The sequence below is a fragment of the Embiotoca jacksoni genome, unplaced genomic scaffold (assembly GCF_022577435.1).
Source record: "Embiotoca jacksoni isolate LCO1_2020_lvr unplaced genomic scaffold, fEmbJac1.0.p SCAF_16, whole genome shotgun sequence".
In the NCBI taxonomy this organism is placed as follows: Eukaryota; Metazoa; Chordata; class Actinopteri; family Embiotocidae; genus Embiotoca; species Embiotoca jacksoni.
The window spans coordinates 9,551,315-9,567,524 of NW_027185296.1; the positions used below are offsets into that span (position 1 = coordinate 9,551,315).

Genomic DNA, 16,210 nt, shown 5'->3' on the forward strand with positions numbered 1-16,210 from the left:
AATGAATCTATGCAGTATATTAATAAATTATATCAGTTTCCACTCTGACAAGATGCATCAAATGCTTTAAAATTAGCCTCACTTCAGGTGTACAGGAGTAATGTCTAACTCATCAGTGAAACCCACTGGTGACACAGAACTGACACTTGGCATTTTTTAAAGAAAACTTGTGACGGGAAGTTACTTTTCCCACAAGAAAACCGTTTTCTTTTCAATAAAATGCCATATAATGTTACACCATTGTGAAACACTGGGAAATCACACAGAATATTTTAGGGTTTATCCACTGCTAAGATTTCTGACAGTAATTCCTTCTTTGATTTCAAACCTGCAGTAAACGAACAACCCACACACTGTTCTCGTCGTCGTGCTGTTTTGTTTCCCGCACAGTGACCCCATCAGCATCTCGATTCAGGCCTTCCTGCAGGATAATGAGGTTGTGCCGCTGTCTATGACCCACCAGGCGCTCTATGTCAGTGTGGAGACGCAGGTGGCCATCTCTGGAGTCATCTTGGCCGGGGTCTATGTTCTTATCATCTTTGAGGTAAATAACCTGCGATGCTCGTGCTCTTCTACGGATGATGAACGAGTGGGTGCTCAATATCTGCCGCCTAGTTTGAAATGTGTAACATGTGTAGCTCCGTGCAGCTTGAAAGGAAGAACACAACTTGTGTGTGTGCAGACATTTCTTTAAGAATGATCTCAAATTTACACCCAAAATAAAGAGGTACCGGATTCATGTTGTATCAGAGTTATCAGTTCCTGACTCGTCAATAGTTTTCACGTCAGCATCCTGGTCAAAAAGACCACCAAGAAAATAATATATCCACTTTGGTGCTGAATTCAAACAGCCTCTTCTCAGAAAACATTTTGACATGTCACAGTAAGAAAACACAGGTGTGAATTATAAAATGAATTATGGCTGAATTTCATTTAGCTGCTTCGCTGATATTGTTGATTCTGGCTCACGTTCACACCGTTATGGCCTGCTGGGACACTTGAATATGAACAGAGCCATCGGTAACATTATTGGCAACAGCTGTGCTTCCCCAGCTCTGCCAAATCAAAATGGCTGCTGTGAAAAGCACACCATAAAGGCCCTACACACTGCAGGACAGGTGTTTTAATTGTGCCTGCTTGGACACCTTTGTCTGGCGTGCAGGGCGTGCTCATCTGACGGCTCTCTCACGCTTCTGTTATTTTTATTGAATCATGGATGTGCTGCAGCTGTTAGAGCAGGACAATTGTGATTAGTTATGATTGACCTTCAAGTGGACATGTGAAGTCGTGTGCACGGTATGTTTCGCATTCAGTTTAGCAAGCTAGCAGGCAGGTAACGTAATGCAGATAATGCAAATGAAAAGGCAGAATGACAGAATGACAGATGGGACATTTTCTAAGAAACTAAGAAGGAAAACTGTATGCAGCTAAAATCATAATACATTAATATACCATCCAATGAAAACCTTAAAGATCTGAGCTTGTGAGTACCACCAGAGGGGGTCTTCATACGGACTCTTATTGTGAACACGGTAAACAGGACCCATTTGAAGGCCGCAGATGTTGCAACACTTCTAGAGCTTTGTTTGCTCTACCATTACATACATAGGCTGCAATTACAATAGCAGATAAATGGGTCAAATGTTATATTACTAATAAATTGACCTTGGAATGATAAAAAAAAAATACTGTAATGATTATAACCTTGTAGCCGTACAACCATATGAATTGCTTTATTCCTCCGTCTCTCTGACAAATTCACATTATAGCCTTCAATTGTCTGTTCTTTTTGCATTATTAAGCAATGGATGAATTTCAAATTCTTACCACATTTATTATCTGCCATCAATAACGTTATTTCCTACCTGATATGAAACAAATATCAAGTGATTTTTCATTTACATTTATCTTTGTCACTTGTTGCTCACAAATTCTTATTTCACACATTTTTTTCCCTTTATGAATTAGAGTTGCCCAGGTGTACATCTGAGATTTCCATTTACTTCCACTCAGCATTTGGTGTTAATTAGACAGGCTAATCTCCCTGAGCGTGACAAGGTGTGAAGTCACTAAACTGTGCCGGCAGGGGCAACACTATGATATGAAAGTGAACAGCAGGCTGTGAGCGATGACAGAGCAGTTCTGCTCTGAACACACTCTCTCGTGTCATCTGAGTTACCGACAGGCCTGTTTGCAGAGGCTGTAATTCCCAGTGTGAGCGATTGTCTCTAAAGTCGAACACGTACAGTGCTCGCTACTCAGCCATCAGTTAGATGTCATCAGCCCTGTCAGGTTTCTGTTTGTCTCACTGGAGAGTCATGTTTTCTTTCTGCATTAAACTTTGATGAGAACCCGACACAAGCTTCTTAATGAGTGAGCACATGCTCACATTTAGGGTATTGTGATATTCTGAATGCCAAGTTCAAACAGAGGGATCTGTCAATGTTTTGGTAATTGGACATCAGTTTTTCTTATTTTTAATGGGCACTTCAGTGAAATGTTACCAAAGACGTCTAAAGTGAAGATTTTCCTTTCGTCATTCTTGACAAAGGTTGAGACAGAAAAATGGGATGCTTTTGTTCTCATTTATTCATTATTGAACAGATTCATACAGACAAATAGGAGTTGAGTGTCTGAGCTATTCTTCATCTGGAATAATGAGACCCAGGTTAATGTTGAATAGTTCAGCAAGTTCAGTTCAGTATGCATTAAAGACAATTACTGTTGTGACAGTGATGTTGTTCTTTTACAATCAACAACAGAATTAACAGGCAAAAAAATAACGTAACTTTTTACAAGGTTTTACACATAAGTCTCATAATGAATTTTTTTTTTTGGATATATGTATTTTTTCATGGCTGTGATAGTAAAAGTGCTTTATTAAAAATAATGTTAATCCTGACAAAGCTGCAGTATATATATATATATTTGGTAAAAATACTCTTTCTATCAAATTTTACAGATACATTCTATAACAATGGTAATTTTCCTCACAATGTTTGTAATTTTACAACGTAACATTTGCAGATTCTTCCTTCATCGGGAGCAGTATTTACAGATGTACTTATCCCTCGTGTTGTCCTCGGGTCAAAATGACCCGCAGCTGTGTTCAACCAAGTTCTATTTTATTTCTATATTTTTTATATTTTTTGGGATCATTGGTGATCATTCTTTAAAGAAACCCTCACAGCCTCCTTGTCACCAATGATGCAAAAAAAATATGAAAATAAAATAGAACTTGGTTGAACACAGCTGCGGGTCATTTTGACCCAAGGACAACAGGAGGGTTAAAGTGACCTACTTCCCTGCAGTTTATTGCGTTGGCAGTAATGTTAGAAGAGCAGCTCTGTGGCTGATAACACATCCATGCTTATCACAGGCCTCAAATGTTAATAATGAGATGTGTCATACATGAGTGTGGTGATGGGGCCCGCTGGAGGAGGGCGACTCTCAACAGCATTGTGGATTCATGTGTAATATCTCCTTGACTTTCTTCATTTCATTTTCATTTCATGTTCCTGCTGCTGCAAATCAGACAGTTTTTGGGAAATATTAGATAAGGATTTCTCTCAAATTACAGTGATTATGGAGTATATGACATTAGCTTAACTATAATGTTAATTCCCTGATGTGAATTAACCAAAGGTCATTTTGACCTAAGAGTAGTTGATTATGAGTGTGCATGTTTAAAAGGTTGGATTGCCAGGGTGATGAGTGTTGGATGTCTTGTCTCTATATTTAGGTAAACAACATAAATACTGTTGTTTACTTTGTTTCAGAAACATTCAATAAAATGTTTATTGTGTATCGTTTGAATTTTCAGATTGTGCACCGCACTCTGGCTGCCATGCTGGGATCTTTAGCAGCCTTAGCTGCTCTGGCTATCATTGGTGATGTAAGTCTCTTTTACTCTTCTATTCTAGCGAGGTGTGATGCCTGCAACTGCTTCACTTATCCAAACTGCTTTTTTGTCCAAATATAAGTTTTAGGCAACAACAGGAAGTTGGTTTCCGAGCTCAATAGCTACACATCCTAACTGTAAGCAAATATGTTATAGGTTTTTTTTTTTTATACCATAAACTATTCCAGTCTGTACCAAGCAGGTGTTTCCACCACAAGTAACTTGTGTAGAAACAGTTACAAAGTGTTTTAATGTGAGATGCAACACAGCTGACATGTCGATTAGGCCAGTTGACTTTATTTTTGATAACAGAGGAAATTATTTGATCAGTTACTTAAACTTAAAAAAAAGGGTTTTTCGAAGTTGCAGCTTCTGCAGGTGGAGCAAGCACAGGTGTAATGACTACCATTAATTATGGACTCCAGTTGGAGAGTACTAGGCCTTTGTGACTCGCTGGGTCACTTTAGGAACAGAGCAGTTTTAGTTTTGCAGGTTGCACCTGCTTTTCCTGCTGCAGCAAGTAAAGTCATCTGTGCAAAAAGATGTAAATCACCCAATGCCAGGGTCTGGAACAAGGAGTTATAACTCTGCATGATGTCAGCTATTAGTGTATCTGATGCTAATATATTATATATATATTTCCCTTCACAGATCTGATAACTGTTCATAAATCTCTGCCAAATCTAATGATTGTGTTTGTGTCTCCCACAGCGTCCCAGTCTGGCCAACGTGGTGGAGTGGATCGACTACGAGACGCTGGCTCTTCTGTTTGGCATGGTGAGAAAGTCAGAGACATTCTTCACATGTTTATTTACAAATCTCACAACACAAAAAAATCTTGATGTAATATTCCTGAATGTTTTTACAACTTAACTTCACTCCGTGCCCTTTCTGTCAGTCCTCTGAGTGACTGATAGAGGTAAATCTGTTTCTGTGGAGTCATGGAGACGCTATAAAAATCCTGTCTCCATGGAAACAAACATGTCGTATTTGGTACCAAGTTGAAGAGCGTGTTTGAGAGGTTTCTATGAATGTTAGAAACAGAGAGAACTTATTTCAAATCAGTCATTTCTTACAAATTATAGCGTTATAGCAGATTACATCATGGGCATTAAAGATAATTCTGCTAGATCAGTGATGCTGCTCAATGACTGCAGATGGTAAACGTCCACTGACAACAGCTGCCCAAACGGTGTATTTCTATATTCAGCAGTACACTTCATTCAAAGACCTAATGTTAGGTTTTTGTACAAGTTTAATATTCAGTTTTAAGTTGTCCCCAAGCAAAACCATTTTCTTTTGCGGTCATACCTTGTTGGATATGAAAATAAAGTGCACATTTAGAAATTGATAATGACCCCCTTCTCTTATCTGAGCCCCATCTTGTCATCTGTGGTGGCAATTTTTGAAATATCAGGGTGACACATAATCTTGTTACTATAATGGGAATTAAATTTTTCTTAGTTTCACAACCAGTTTCAGAACCTATTTTTTTGTTACAGATGGTGATGGTGGCCATTTTTTCAGAAACTGGCTTCTTTGATTATTGTGCTGTGAAGGTGAGTAATAATTTATAATAATTCCACTATTGACATTAACAACTATTGGCATGTTTACCTTTGTCAATGTTGAGTACTGAATGACAAGTCTATGAAAGTAGCTGCCTACTTGTGAGTTGTCTCCAGAAATTGAGCTATTTCTGAAATTAGCGGTGATACATGACAACTGCCTGCAGTTTTGATTTTGACTTATCTGACATGATGAAGACTTAGGAAGACCTTTGTAAGGTCAGATGGCCTAACAGGTTTTGATGTCTACCTCTACATCCTGACCCAAACATATAGCAGTAACATGCTTTCAAGAATGACAGTTTTATTTTGTCATGGAGTTAAGAAACTGAGGTCTTTGAAATCAGGTGAATTTTTTTTAAGTCCATGTTTTAAGAAGAAAAATATGTTTTTACTGCACAGCACAAAAAGAACATACAGTTGCACTGTATGTTGGTACATTTCAGCACTTTGAAGTACAATTTTCTGGTGCTACAGTCGCACATCTATCCTACAATACAGGAATACGCATTTTCAAATGAGTCTGTTGCTCTACTATGGAGGATAAGACCTTAATTTTCTCTTTTCAAAAGAAGGTCAAGGCTTCCCACCATCAGAAAACACCTTGTGCTGCTCAATCCTGAATCTTCGCTGTATACGCTGAAGGAGGGCAAATGTCATTGTTAGGAAGATATTCAGACCTGGAAGCAGAGGGATCATGCAGGCTCATGAATTTTAAGTGTGAGTTGGATGAGGGCAGGCACTTCAAATCAAAACACCTTCTCAGAGAGGAGCCTGAAGCTCGCGCTCATTGTACTATTACATACAAAAGGTGTCCATCCTGAGCCCTTCCCAGGGGTGAGGATGGCTGTATTACCATTAAAGACTTGCAGCTTGAGAAAGATAGGGTTTGTGTGGGATTCTGGGTGCAGTTCTTGCTTCTTTTTTTTTTTTTTTTATCTGAGTACAGGACCTAATGTATTTTTAAAGTACCACTCATAATGGCAAATTCTCCATTCAAGTGTACATTTTTCAGTTTAAACATGACATCACGATGCTCTAAAAGCCTCAAACACATCTTTACAGCGTCCGAACTGTTCCTCAGCAACGCCGCTTAACGATGACTTTGACTCATTTGCTTTGGGTTTTAAAATCCTTTCTGACATCATCTAAATGGTTTAGTAATTGCCTTCGACCTTGTCTCATCATTGTATTTCTTCCCTCTGAAGGCTTACCAATTATCCAGAGGAAGAGTGTGGCCCATGATCATCATCCTGTGTCTCATCGCTGCCATTTTATCTGCTTTTCTGGACAACGTGACCACGATGATGCTTTTCACGCCTGTCACCATAAGGTACAGTATAGGAACAGATAGAAAAAAATCTTCCACTGCGCCTGACATACCCGGGGCCTCATTTATAAAACATTGGCTAGGATTTATACTAAAAGATTATGTGCTCACAAACACAGAAAATGGTGTATGCACATAAATATTCAGATTTATAAAACCGTGTGCACGCGCACCTGAACACAATGTTACCTTTATAAATCACGTGAAAATATGCACACGTAGATCAGCCTCATATCATGCATCTCACATTTAATTTGTACAATCTGCCTTCAATTTACTACCTCACCATCTGTCTGCCAAACCTGCTAACGCATGGGTCAGACTTCGCTTACAGGTGGGCAGATTTTCCCGTCAAGTTTTTATGAACTCCAACTTTTGCGTGGAGAGCAGCGTACGCCTCTTTCAAGCCTCGTTTTGTGAGTATGCGATGATTATAAACGAGGCTGCTGATCATGCTGCAGAGATGAATGAATTCCTGTCCAGGCAAACACACATTACATCCTTAAAACAGAACCAGTACAGGAAAGCTTCAGTTTACTGTAATGCTGTATTTATTTCTGCCTCCTGTTGCAATCTAATCGGCGCTAAAGGGCTTTTCTGTCTCTATCTGATTTCGCAGGTTGTGTGAGGTGCTTAATCTAGACCCCAGACATGTCCTGATTGCAGAAGTAATCTTCACCAACATTGGAGGGGCCGCCACAGCTGTCGGAGATCCACCCAACGTGATTATAGTATCAAATCAGCACCTGCGCAGAGAAGTAAGCACTTTTACAGCTCTCTGCTTAAACATGCTCTAACATGCAGCTCGATGTAACCTGACACATGAACCAAACGCTGAGTGAAACAAACACAATGTGCCTCACAACTTTGAATGTAACAAAGTAAAGAGGACATTTCTGTTTCAGCTGTTACAGATGGTTCAGTACTGACATGTGAATGACACACTAAGGAGCATTCGTGGATTCAGTCTAAACATCCCTCAGGTGCTTGTCATGGCTGCTGCCTCTTGCACTTTATGTATCTTTTTTGTCGACAATGGCAGCAGTATTTGTTAGATTCATGGACTCTGTAGCTTAATTGTTGTGAGGAGACTTTGAAATAGTCAGTAAGGTCAGCGCTCTGATCAAAAGATGAATTCTCAAGACTTTTCTTCCTGAGTTATTGTGTTTGTATTGATGAGCTTTACCCTTGGTCTCTGTGAAGGGAAGGATTGTGTTCAAGAAAAATTATACTGTATATGAGAAAGGAATTGCCCCCGCCCCAAAGCACTCAGTGTCAGTGTTTGTCTAAGTTTGTACATCAGTACAGTACATAATCAACATGTACAGATGAAGAGCTTTGTGAGCATGGTTGGCACTTCACTCCTTAATCCATAATATGTTCAACTAACTGTTTTGAAATGCTCCTCATGGTATGATGAGGCTTTTAGGCATTAATAAACACAGGGATAAACAGGCCTGACAGTTATTATTCCAAGCAACTCTGATGTGACATATAGGGACAGCAGCACCACTTCACAGCTCCAATAAGAAATATTTTGATATTTACCTGAAAGGGACTGTGTTGCTGCCAGAAATTTAGGGAGCTTTCACCTTCTCTTTGCTCATCGAGGTTTGTTTGGAGTTACATTTGTCAGGTGGCAATAAAGAGGACACCATGGTGCTAAATGTAAATTCTGGTTGTAGCATTTGATTTGCATGTGAGTCAGAAGAGCAAGATAAAGACTAGAATTACTGCTTAGTGTTTGTCTGCTTCCGATAACCACTCAAGTTGTTGTGTGCATGTATATCTGTCCAAACACACGTAGATATTAAACTCACAGTGACCTTGACCTTTGAACCCCAAAATCCAAACAGTTCATTGCTGAGCCAAAGTGAACATTCGTGACAAATTTGAAGAAATTCCTTCAAGGCATTCTGAAAAACTTTCGTTCACAGGTGTGGGTTAATGTGACGTTACAGTGACCTTTGACCTTTGAACACCAGAATCTTACCAGGTCATCGTTGGTTTGGCTAAATTCAAGCAAATTCCCTCAAGGCGTTCTAGATATATTGTGTTCACAAGAACTGGACGGACAGATGAGGTGGAACATGAGGTCACAGTGACTTAAAACGTTGTCTACCAAACCATCCTCGAGGCCAAATGAATGATTGTGCCACATTTGAGGAAATTCCATCTAGGCGTTCATGAGATATCATGTTCATGTGAATGTGATCTTGACCTTTGACCTTTTCCACTCAAAATTTCATTAGTTCATCCTTAGTATGAAGAGAATGTTTTTTGCCAAGTTTTACCAAATTCCCTGACGGCGTTCTTGAGATATCATGTTCATGAGAACAGGATGTACGGACAGACGGACGGATATATCTTTCTGCCCCCAAGTGGTCGAAATTGAATTACTGCCCCTTTAACATACCAGCAAACATATGCAATTAATATCTTCATATGACATAACATTGTACAACACTTAGCTGGCGCGTCAGTTAACAAATTTCATTTAGTTGCTTTGTTTATATCAATTGTTTTTTTTTATAAATGGACCTCAAACATTTCCAATACCACAGTCGGCAGGTGAGATCTTAATGACCAAGAAAAACAGCCCGGTTTTTATAGCATGAACAGATTGTATTTTGATGTTTTTACAGTTGGTTTTCGAAACGTTTCATATGCACTCATGACGTTTTAAAATTGGTACTTGACCATGTAATAATTCTCTCTCCTTTCTTGAGATTATTTCCCTGTTATTAAAAGATAAGTATCGGTGCAAAGTGCAGTAACATTGGCAACCCAGCACATCATATTCGTAAAGAACTTCAAAATACTTAGACAATAACAATAAGGTGAATCAAAGATCCTACAGAAATATAAATGTGTGCACTTTGTGTGCCCATTAACAGTTTACTGGCAGTGTGATGTCCTGTTGAAAAGCTTTTTTGTAAGGCCTTCAAATTCCTCAGACAACCCGGGGCATTCACGGCCCAATACAGCATTTATAGTACATACACATTTACAGAGTACGTGGAGACATTTGCCTGCATGTTAAAAATGGGCTCTGTGAGAAAATGTAATCATCTGTGTTTGTTGGCTTGTACATTTGCGATCTTTGTTCAGCACAATCTCTGTGTGTATTTATACAGTCATGAGCACTGACCCTTATTTACGCTGATGTGCAGGTGATGAATGGAGATGTAGAGCCAGTGGAACCAATTCTTATTTTTGCTGCAACCGTCATAAATCACAGGAATTAAAAATGTCAAAACAGTGGGAGAAGAAACTGTTACTCTGTCTTATTTCAAGGCAGCTGCTCAGCGTGACGGACTGTTGCTTCGGCAGTCTCCTCAATCAAATGTTTGTTTGGTTTGACTTCAAATGTAGACCTTTTTTACAGTAACAATCTCAAACATTTTTATTTAAATGTTTGCAAAGTCATTATCTATTGTCAAATGAAGGGGATTGAGCCTCTTGGCCCACTGATGAAAACCCTTAAACTTGCAGAATTGGAATGAGTTGCATGTCTGTATGCAATAAAAATCCCAGTAAAAATCCCAAGTAGCCCATTGTTCAACAATGTGTTTTTTTTTTTTTTTTTATCAGCCAGCAGGGGTTATTCCACCAGAGAGGGCAGGGGCAACTAATGCAAAAGGTTCGCTCTTCAACTCTTTTGTGTAGCCGAAGCCTAGACTGTAAATAAAAGTGGACATAGTTTCCGGATCCAAAAAATATGGCCAATGTGGAGGTGTCTTAAACTGTTCTTTATAAACCATACATTTCTGTACTGGGTTGCTTCACAACATACTCTTCCCCATGTGGATTTGAGACATGACAAAAAGGCAAAAAACTCTTCCACCAGCTACACCCAGTTATAAGTATTTTCCTGTCATTGTTGTTGCTGCATTTCCTTTTCTTTGTGGTAGTTTTCCATCATATTCTGCAGAAATCTGCATAGCTTGTGACTTTCTTGTGATTTTCGCCGTTGGCAGCAAAGATGATGACAGACTAATCTGCACTTGACCCGTGTGCGCACAGTTTGACAAAGCCCCATTATAACAACCTACCCTGTTGTCTTCACAACTTTTGGAAAAGATTTGAATAGACTGTCCTGCAGTGTTGTCTTTAAAAAGTACAGCCAATCAAAATGTGGGACGCAAGACGAGGGATGAAAATGCTGTGCAGTTCACATAAAGTGGGACATCTGGTCACCATACTGTGGACATGCACTGTCCAAAAATACAGCTGTCATTACCGATAAATATAAAATTACTGTGCCATGGATTGTATACATGCAGTCATTAGAAGCAGCCTGTTTCCCTCCTTCCCAACATGTAATCATTTCCAACACCTCCCTGGAGTAACACCTTTCTAAAGCTTCACCTCCCTGCGACACACTCACCATGGTGATGCGCTCGTCTTCTAAGTGGCATGTTCGGGCACGCTGGGAACCCTGTCTTTGGGATTAGTCTCTGATTAAACTCGTGGAGGAGACACTGTCACTCCTGATGCAATAATGTGTGAAACCATGTAACTGTACGCCCAGCTCTCTTCCAGTGGTGAATGATGCACATCACCTGTGGTGCACACCTTTATGACAACCAGGCTCAGGAGGTGACAGAACACTGTTTGACATTCATAGAATTTATTTACATTGAAATGCAATAGCCCAATGTCGCATTGTTGCTGTGGGACATCACAAGAACATGCGTTTTATGATATATTTATTGGTTTAATTGAGTTTGTGTTCAGATTTAAATGATAAAACACTCCTTATTTATCACCTTATGATATTTTGTCTTCTATCGTATAGACTGTGACTAAAAGAGATGTCGGTAAAACAGCAGTGAGAAGATTTTCCTCAGTTTATCAGAGCAGCCTGTCGCTGTCTGAAAAGGGCAATGACTTGTAGGCTCTTCTCATAACCTTCACTCTTTGTATACTCAAAGGGGCACACTGCTACATCTCTAGAAGACATGACATTTTCCCAACTGCTTGGTGTGGCATCTGCTTGGTGCGGGTGACATTTTAGCCTTTGCGGGTATAGCAAATGTGGTCTCCTCCCCACATGGTATGTGGTCTCCTCCGGTGTACAGTAGCTCCTGCCACACCAGGCTCCCACGGCCAGTTTGTCTTGGCTGCATTTCCCAGGTGACAGAACCGCTGGGACACAGCGGCGGCGCACTCATTCAGTCATGTCTGGCCTCTGATAAGCACAGCTTGCGCCCGCGCGCACGCCCGCTTTGCTCGCCTGCTTGTTTGTTTGCACGTGTGCTTGTTTGTGTCAAGGGGAAATCCAGAGATAGAAAGAATGGCACAGCTGTGAAGTGTGTTCAGGGGAATCTGCCCCTCATCACAGTGTCCTTGGCTTTGATTTGTTAGGTAGCACGGCGCATACAAAATCTCCACCTCTTTTGGTATCATTTTATTGAAGGGCTTTCCTTGCCAAATGGATCCCCTCCAACCAGTTGTTGACATTGGGGCTGAAATGTGGACACACCAGGATCATAGTTTACGACCGCAACCAGAGATACATTTTCAGCAGACACACACGCACACACACACACACACACACACACACACACACACACACACACACACACACACACACACACACACACACACACTTAGCTTCCAGTTTTACTCTCTTGTATCTTGTGGAACTATTCTAAATATGTTACAGATATTTAGTGGACTCTGAACACAGATATAGTATATTATAATCTTCAGTTTTTACTCTTGTTTCATTGGTTGAAGCTAAACACCAGACTTATACACAAATTATGAGAGTTTTTCTGCAGGTTTGCCCAAGCAGCTGTCCTCAGCCCACGCGGCTGCCCTGCAGGTCACTGCAGACTGACAGAGCAGGTCTCTATGGGCGCATGAATAAAGAAGCAGTCAGAGTGCGCTGCGCGAGTGAGGCAATGAGGTGACATCGAGACGAAATTAACTCCGCGACACGAAGCGAACCTGTGCATTAAATCCATCACTTAATATCCCATGCTTTCATTAATGACATTTGAAGTCGTGAGTGAAAATATAATCTGCTGGTTTATCCTGCAACATCTTTCATTGTATCACCTCCTCTCTCTCGCTCTTTTTGTGTCTGTATTTATGTAACTTGAAATCCTGCAGAGGTCACTATTAACCAGTTCTAACACCGAGTGTGCGGCGCTTTATTCCTCATACTGAACAAACCCTATCTAACTCTGTCATTTTGCCAGGTGGCCCTTAAATCTTAAAACCTTTATTACCTATAATGCCATTTATCTGTACCGTACTCAAGACTTCTATTCTTTGTTAATCATACTGAACTCTAATTACTTAGATTACTGTATTGCACACGGTTCAGCTTTTATCCTAAACTATGTCTCACATAATGAAAAGTTATCTGTATTACGTGAGCTTTATTCTCACTGGATGCTTTCTCTGAGGACCACACTACTTTATTTTCTCTGTGACGGTGGGTTTTCAGATCATCACTGCATGTAGTTGTGCCTTTTTTTTTTTTCTTGCCAAAACTGTCATCCAGCCTCAATTTGTCACATCTGAGTGAAGTCCGGTGCAAGCTGTGTGTGGCTAACACGTTTTAATTATGTGTCTTACAGGGGATTGATTTCGCCACCTTCACAGGCTACATGTTCCTCGGAATATGCCTCGTCCTTCTCACTTCATTTCCTTTCCTGCGGATGCTCTACTGGAACAAAAAACTTTACAACAAAGAGTCCATTGAAATAGTCGGTGAGCAGCAGCGCTTTGTCACAAATACAATGTTTGAGATTTACTGTGTATATTTTTAAAATCTTGATAAACATAATTTGTCTTTTAGAAAATCCTTTCCTCATGAAAGCTGTTTTCTTTTTTAGATGGTGCCATTGGGGAGGGATTATCATGTTGTCATGGGGCCAAAATGTAAATCATAGTTGTTCCCTGGATGCGGCACAATCTGAAATCAATTATGATGTTTTTTTTTTATTATTATTATGAAGTGTATTAAACCCCTAAAAACATCTTTGCTCACACTACGTTTGCAATAAAGCTACTCACCTTCTCAGGTGACGCACTGACCTATAAAAAAGTTAATTAACTGTATTATGACCCCCCGAACTTCAACATCTGATATGTGATGCATGCTCTCTGTGTTAGGATCATTTCCATAGTACTCCATTCACATAGTGAGAAGTCTCCGTCATCTCAGACAGAACATGTCTGGATTATGAATTGCTAGTTGATAAAAGGGAGGGTCTCCTTGTGAGCATGTTTATGACTAAGTTTACAGCTATCTAATGTTAATGGCCAGAAATTAGTTTAATTGAAGGACTCATGATGATAAACCAGAAGTGCTCAAATAAGGGCCAATAATGTATCTGGATGACAGACATGGGCCAAAAGGAAATGTTTTTGTTATGTGAAATTACATTTGATGAAAAAATTATATATTTCACAGAGAATTAACATTCTAAATGTAAAATAGAATATCAGAATAATGCATACACTACTCTTATAATAGTAGTATAAATAGTCTATAATCAGCAAAATAGTCCTTTAATTGGTGTAACTGCCTCGAATCTCATCTTTACTGGCAGCATAAAGTCAGTGACGTAGGACACACTAACAGCACATGAGCATTAGCAGGAAAGAAGGAGAGAATAGCATCATTCCTCATAGATAAGATGGAGACCAATGTAGTTTAATTAGGAAGCTGAACAGCACTGTGCTGCACATTGCTGTAAAACTCCTATCATGTACTTTTAGCTGTACAAAATTTACAGTTTGTAGTCATTCTGGTTTGGATTTTACAGCACTTAAGAATGAGGAAAAGAAGCACGTGCTTGTCAAATGTTGTAGTGGGCCAAAACAAACAAGGTGCGGGCCAAACTTTGGCCCGTGTACCCCAGATCGGACAGCTCTGTTAACAGCTAACTCCAACATCATTAATTGAGGTGGAATGCCTTTTGCCTCTTTCACCGGCGCGCCTTCCTCGAGAGTCTGGTGATTCACCCAGTGTCCCAGACACCACATGCTCATCTCAGAAAACCTCTTCACTCCGATGCTCAGCTGTTAGCTGTGACGAGCTGGCAGTGAAAATACAGATTCACTCATCCAGAGATCAGCGTACGAGCAGCGCAGGACCTCCCTCCTTTCTAATTGTGCTATTGTGTTAACGACTCAGCTAATCTGGTGCACCACCATTCTTTTATGTATCTCCTTAATTATCCAGCAACAGAATAAAAAATGAATCGACCTTCCTTGGAGGCTTGGTACACTGTCCGGAGGGAGAGTGAGTTCATTTAATAAGAATATAAACCACAGGGTGTGTTTGGTTTGGAGAACGACTGTGTCCTCCGTGTCTTCTGTCCTGCTGTAGATCTTTGCATACGAGACCCCGAGGATGGAGATGATAGGCGAACAAAAATACACCCCAAAAAACAGGGATATTTGTGTGAAATTGTTAACAATTCTTCTGGGAAACGCAGTCACCTCTTATCAGTGTTTACCCACAACACCACAGCGTCCCCCCTCTGAGACAACGTCAGCAGGGGATCATTAAAACCGAGACCACCGAGCTCCCCAGCGGTCACCACACCGCTCCCATTTAAGACTTGAGGACTACTGACTGTTTTCAGCTGCACTGTCACATCCAGCTACAGGCAGACTGAAGGAAGCCATCGCTGTTCACCGCGGCGACCGTTCAATGCAGGCCCGATAGCCCATCAGTAAATCCTACCCTGTGGAGTTTCCGCTTCTCCTGCCAGCCTTGCCTACCATGTGGCTAAATCAGCCCCAACCCCTGCCACGGCTGCTAATTGTGCAGATTTGCTTACAGGAAAGTTTTTTTTTCCCGGGGCTAGTTACAGTCTATTAAGGTCACCTAGCAACCCCCCAGAAAAAGGATGGCACCTACTGACATTCACACAAGGGTCCAGCTCCCTCAGGAGGTGTTTCTGTCTCAGCTTTGGCTGTTCCTAAGCAGTCAATGCACGCGTCGTCTGGTTGCATTCGTCCCTCTGTGGGGGCTTACGATGCATATTGACCGAAAACATCATGATATCCTCTCACTCAGCCTCAGCTGTAGGAGCCATTACCAAGCAACCCTCACTATAAGCTTCATCGCTGTAATGAGTCCGTCGTCCGTGTGTTTAACAAGTGGCTTTCTCCCTTTTTCTTCTCTTTGTCCGGCTCCTCCAGAACTCAAGCATGAGATCCTGGTCTGGAGGCAAACGGCTCAGCGCATTAACCCGGCCAGCCGAGAGGAGACGGCCGTGAAGTGCCTTTTGATGCAAAAAGTCCTCAACCTGGAAAGTCTGCTCCGCAAGATGATGAAGACCTTCCAAAGGTTAAAAGAGAAGCACTGAAAACAAAACAAAATTATCAATCATTCTTGAGACTGCTTCCATCAGCTCTCACAGAAACACACTTGAA

At 40.7% G+C, this 16,210-nt stretch overlaps 1 protein-coding gene across 1 annotated transcript in view; it reads left to right on the plus strand.

Annotated features, from left to right (window-relative positions):
• The window catches only part of oca2 (oculocutaneous albinism II), a 47,530-nt gene that overhangs the window by 8,828 nt on the left and 22,492 nt on the right, over nt 1-16,210 (plus strand). The window contains exons 8-15 of the mRNA XM_069149963.1: nt 391-544; nt 3,824-3,895; nt 4,613-4,678; nt 5,404-5,460; nt 6,678-6,802; nt 7,419-7,557; nt 13,396-13,528; nt 15,977-16,124. Coding sequence (XP_069006064.1) covers nt 391-544; nt 3,824-3,895; nt 4,613-4,678; nt 5,404-5,460; nt 6,678-6,802; nt 7,419-7,557; nt 13,396-13,528; nt 15,977-16,124 — 894 coding nt within the window. The remainder of the gene's footprint in view (nt 1-390; nt 545-3,823; nt 3,896-4,612; nt 4,679-5,403; nt 5,461-6,677; nt 6,803-7,418; nt 7,558-13,395; nt 13,529-15,976; nt 16,125-16,210) is intronic.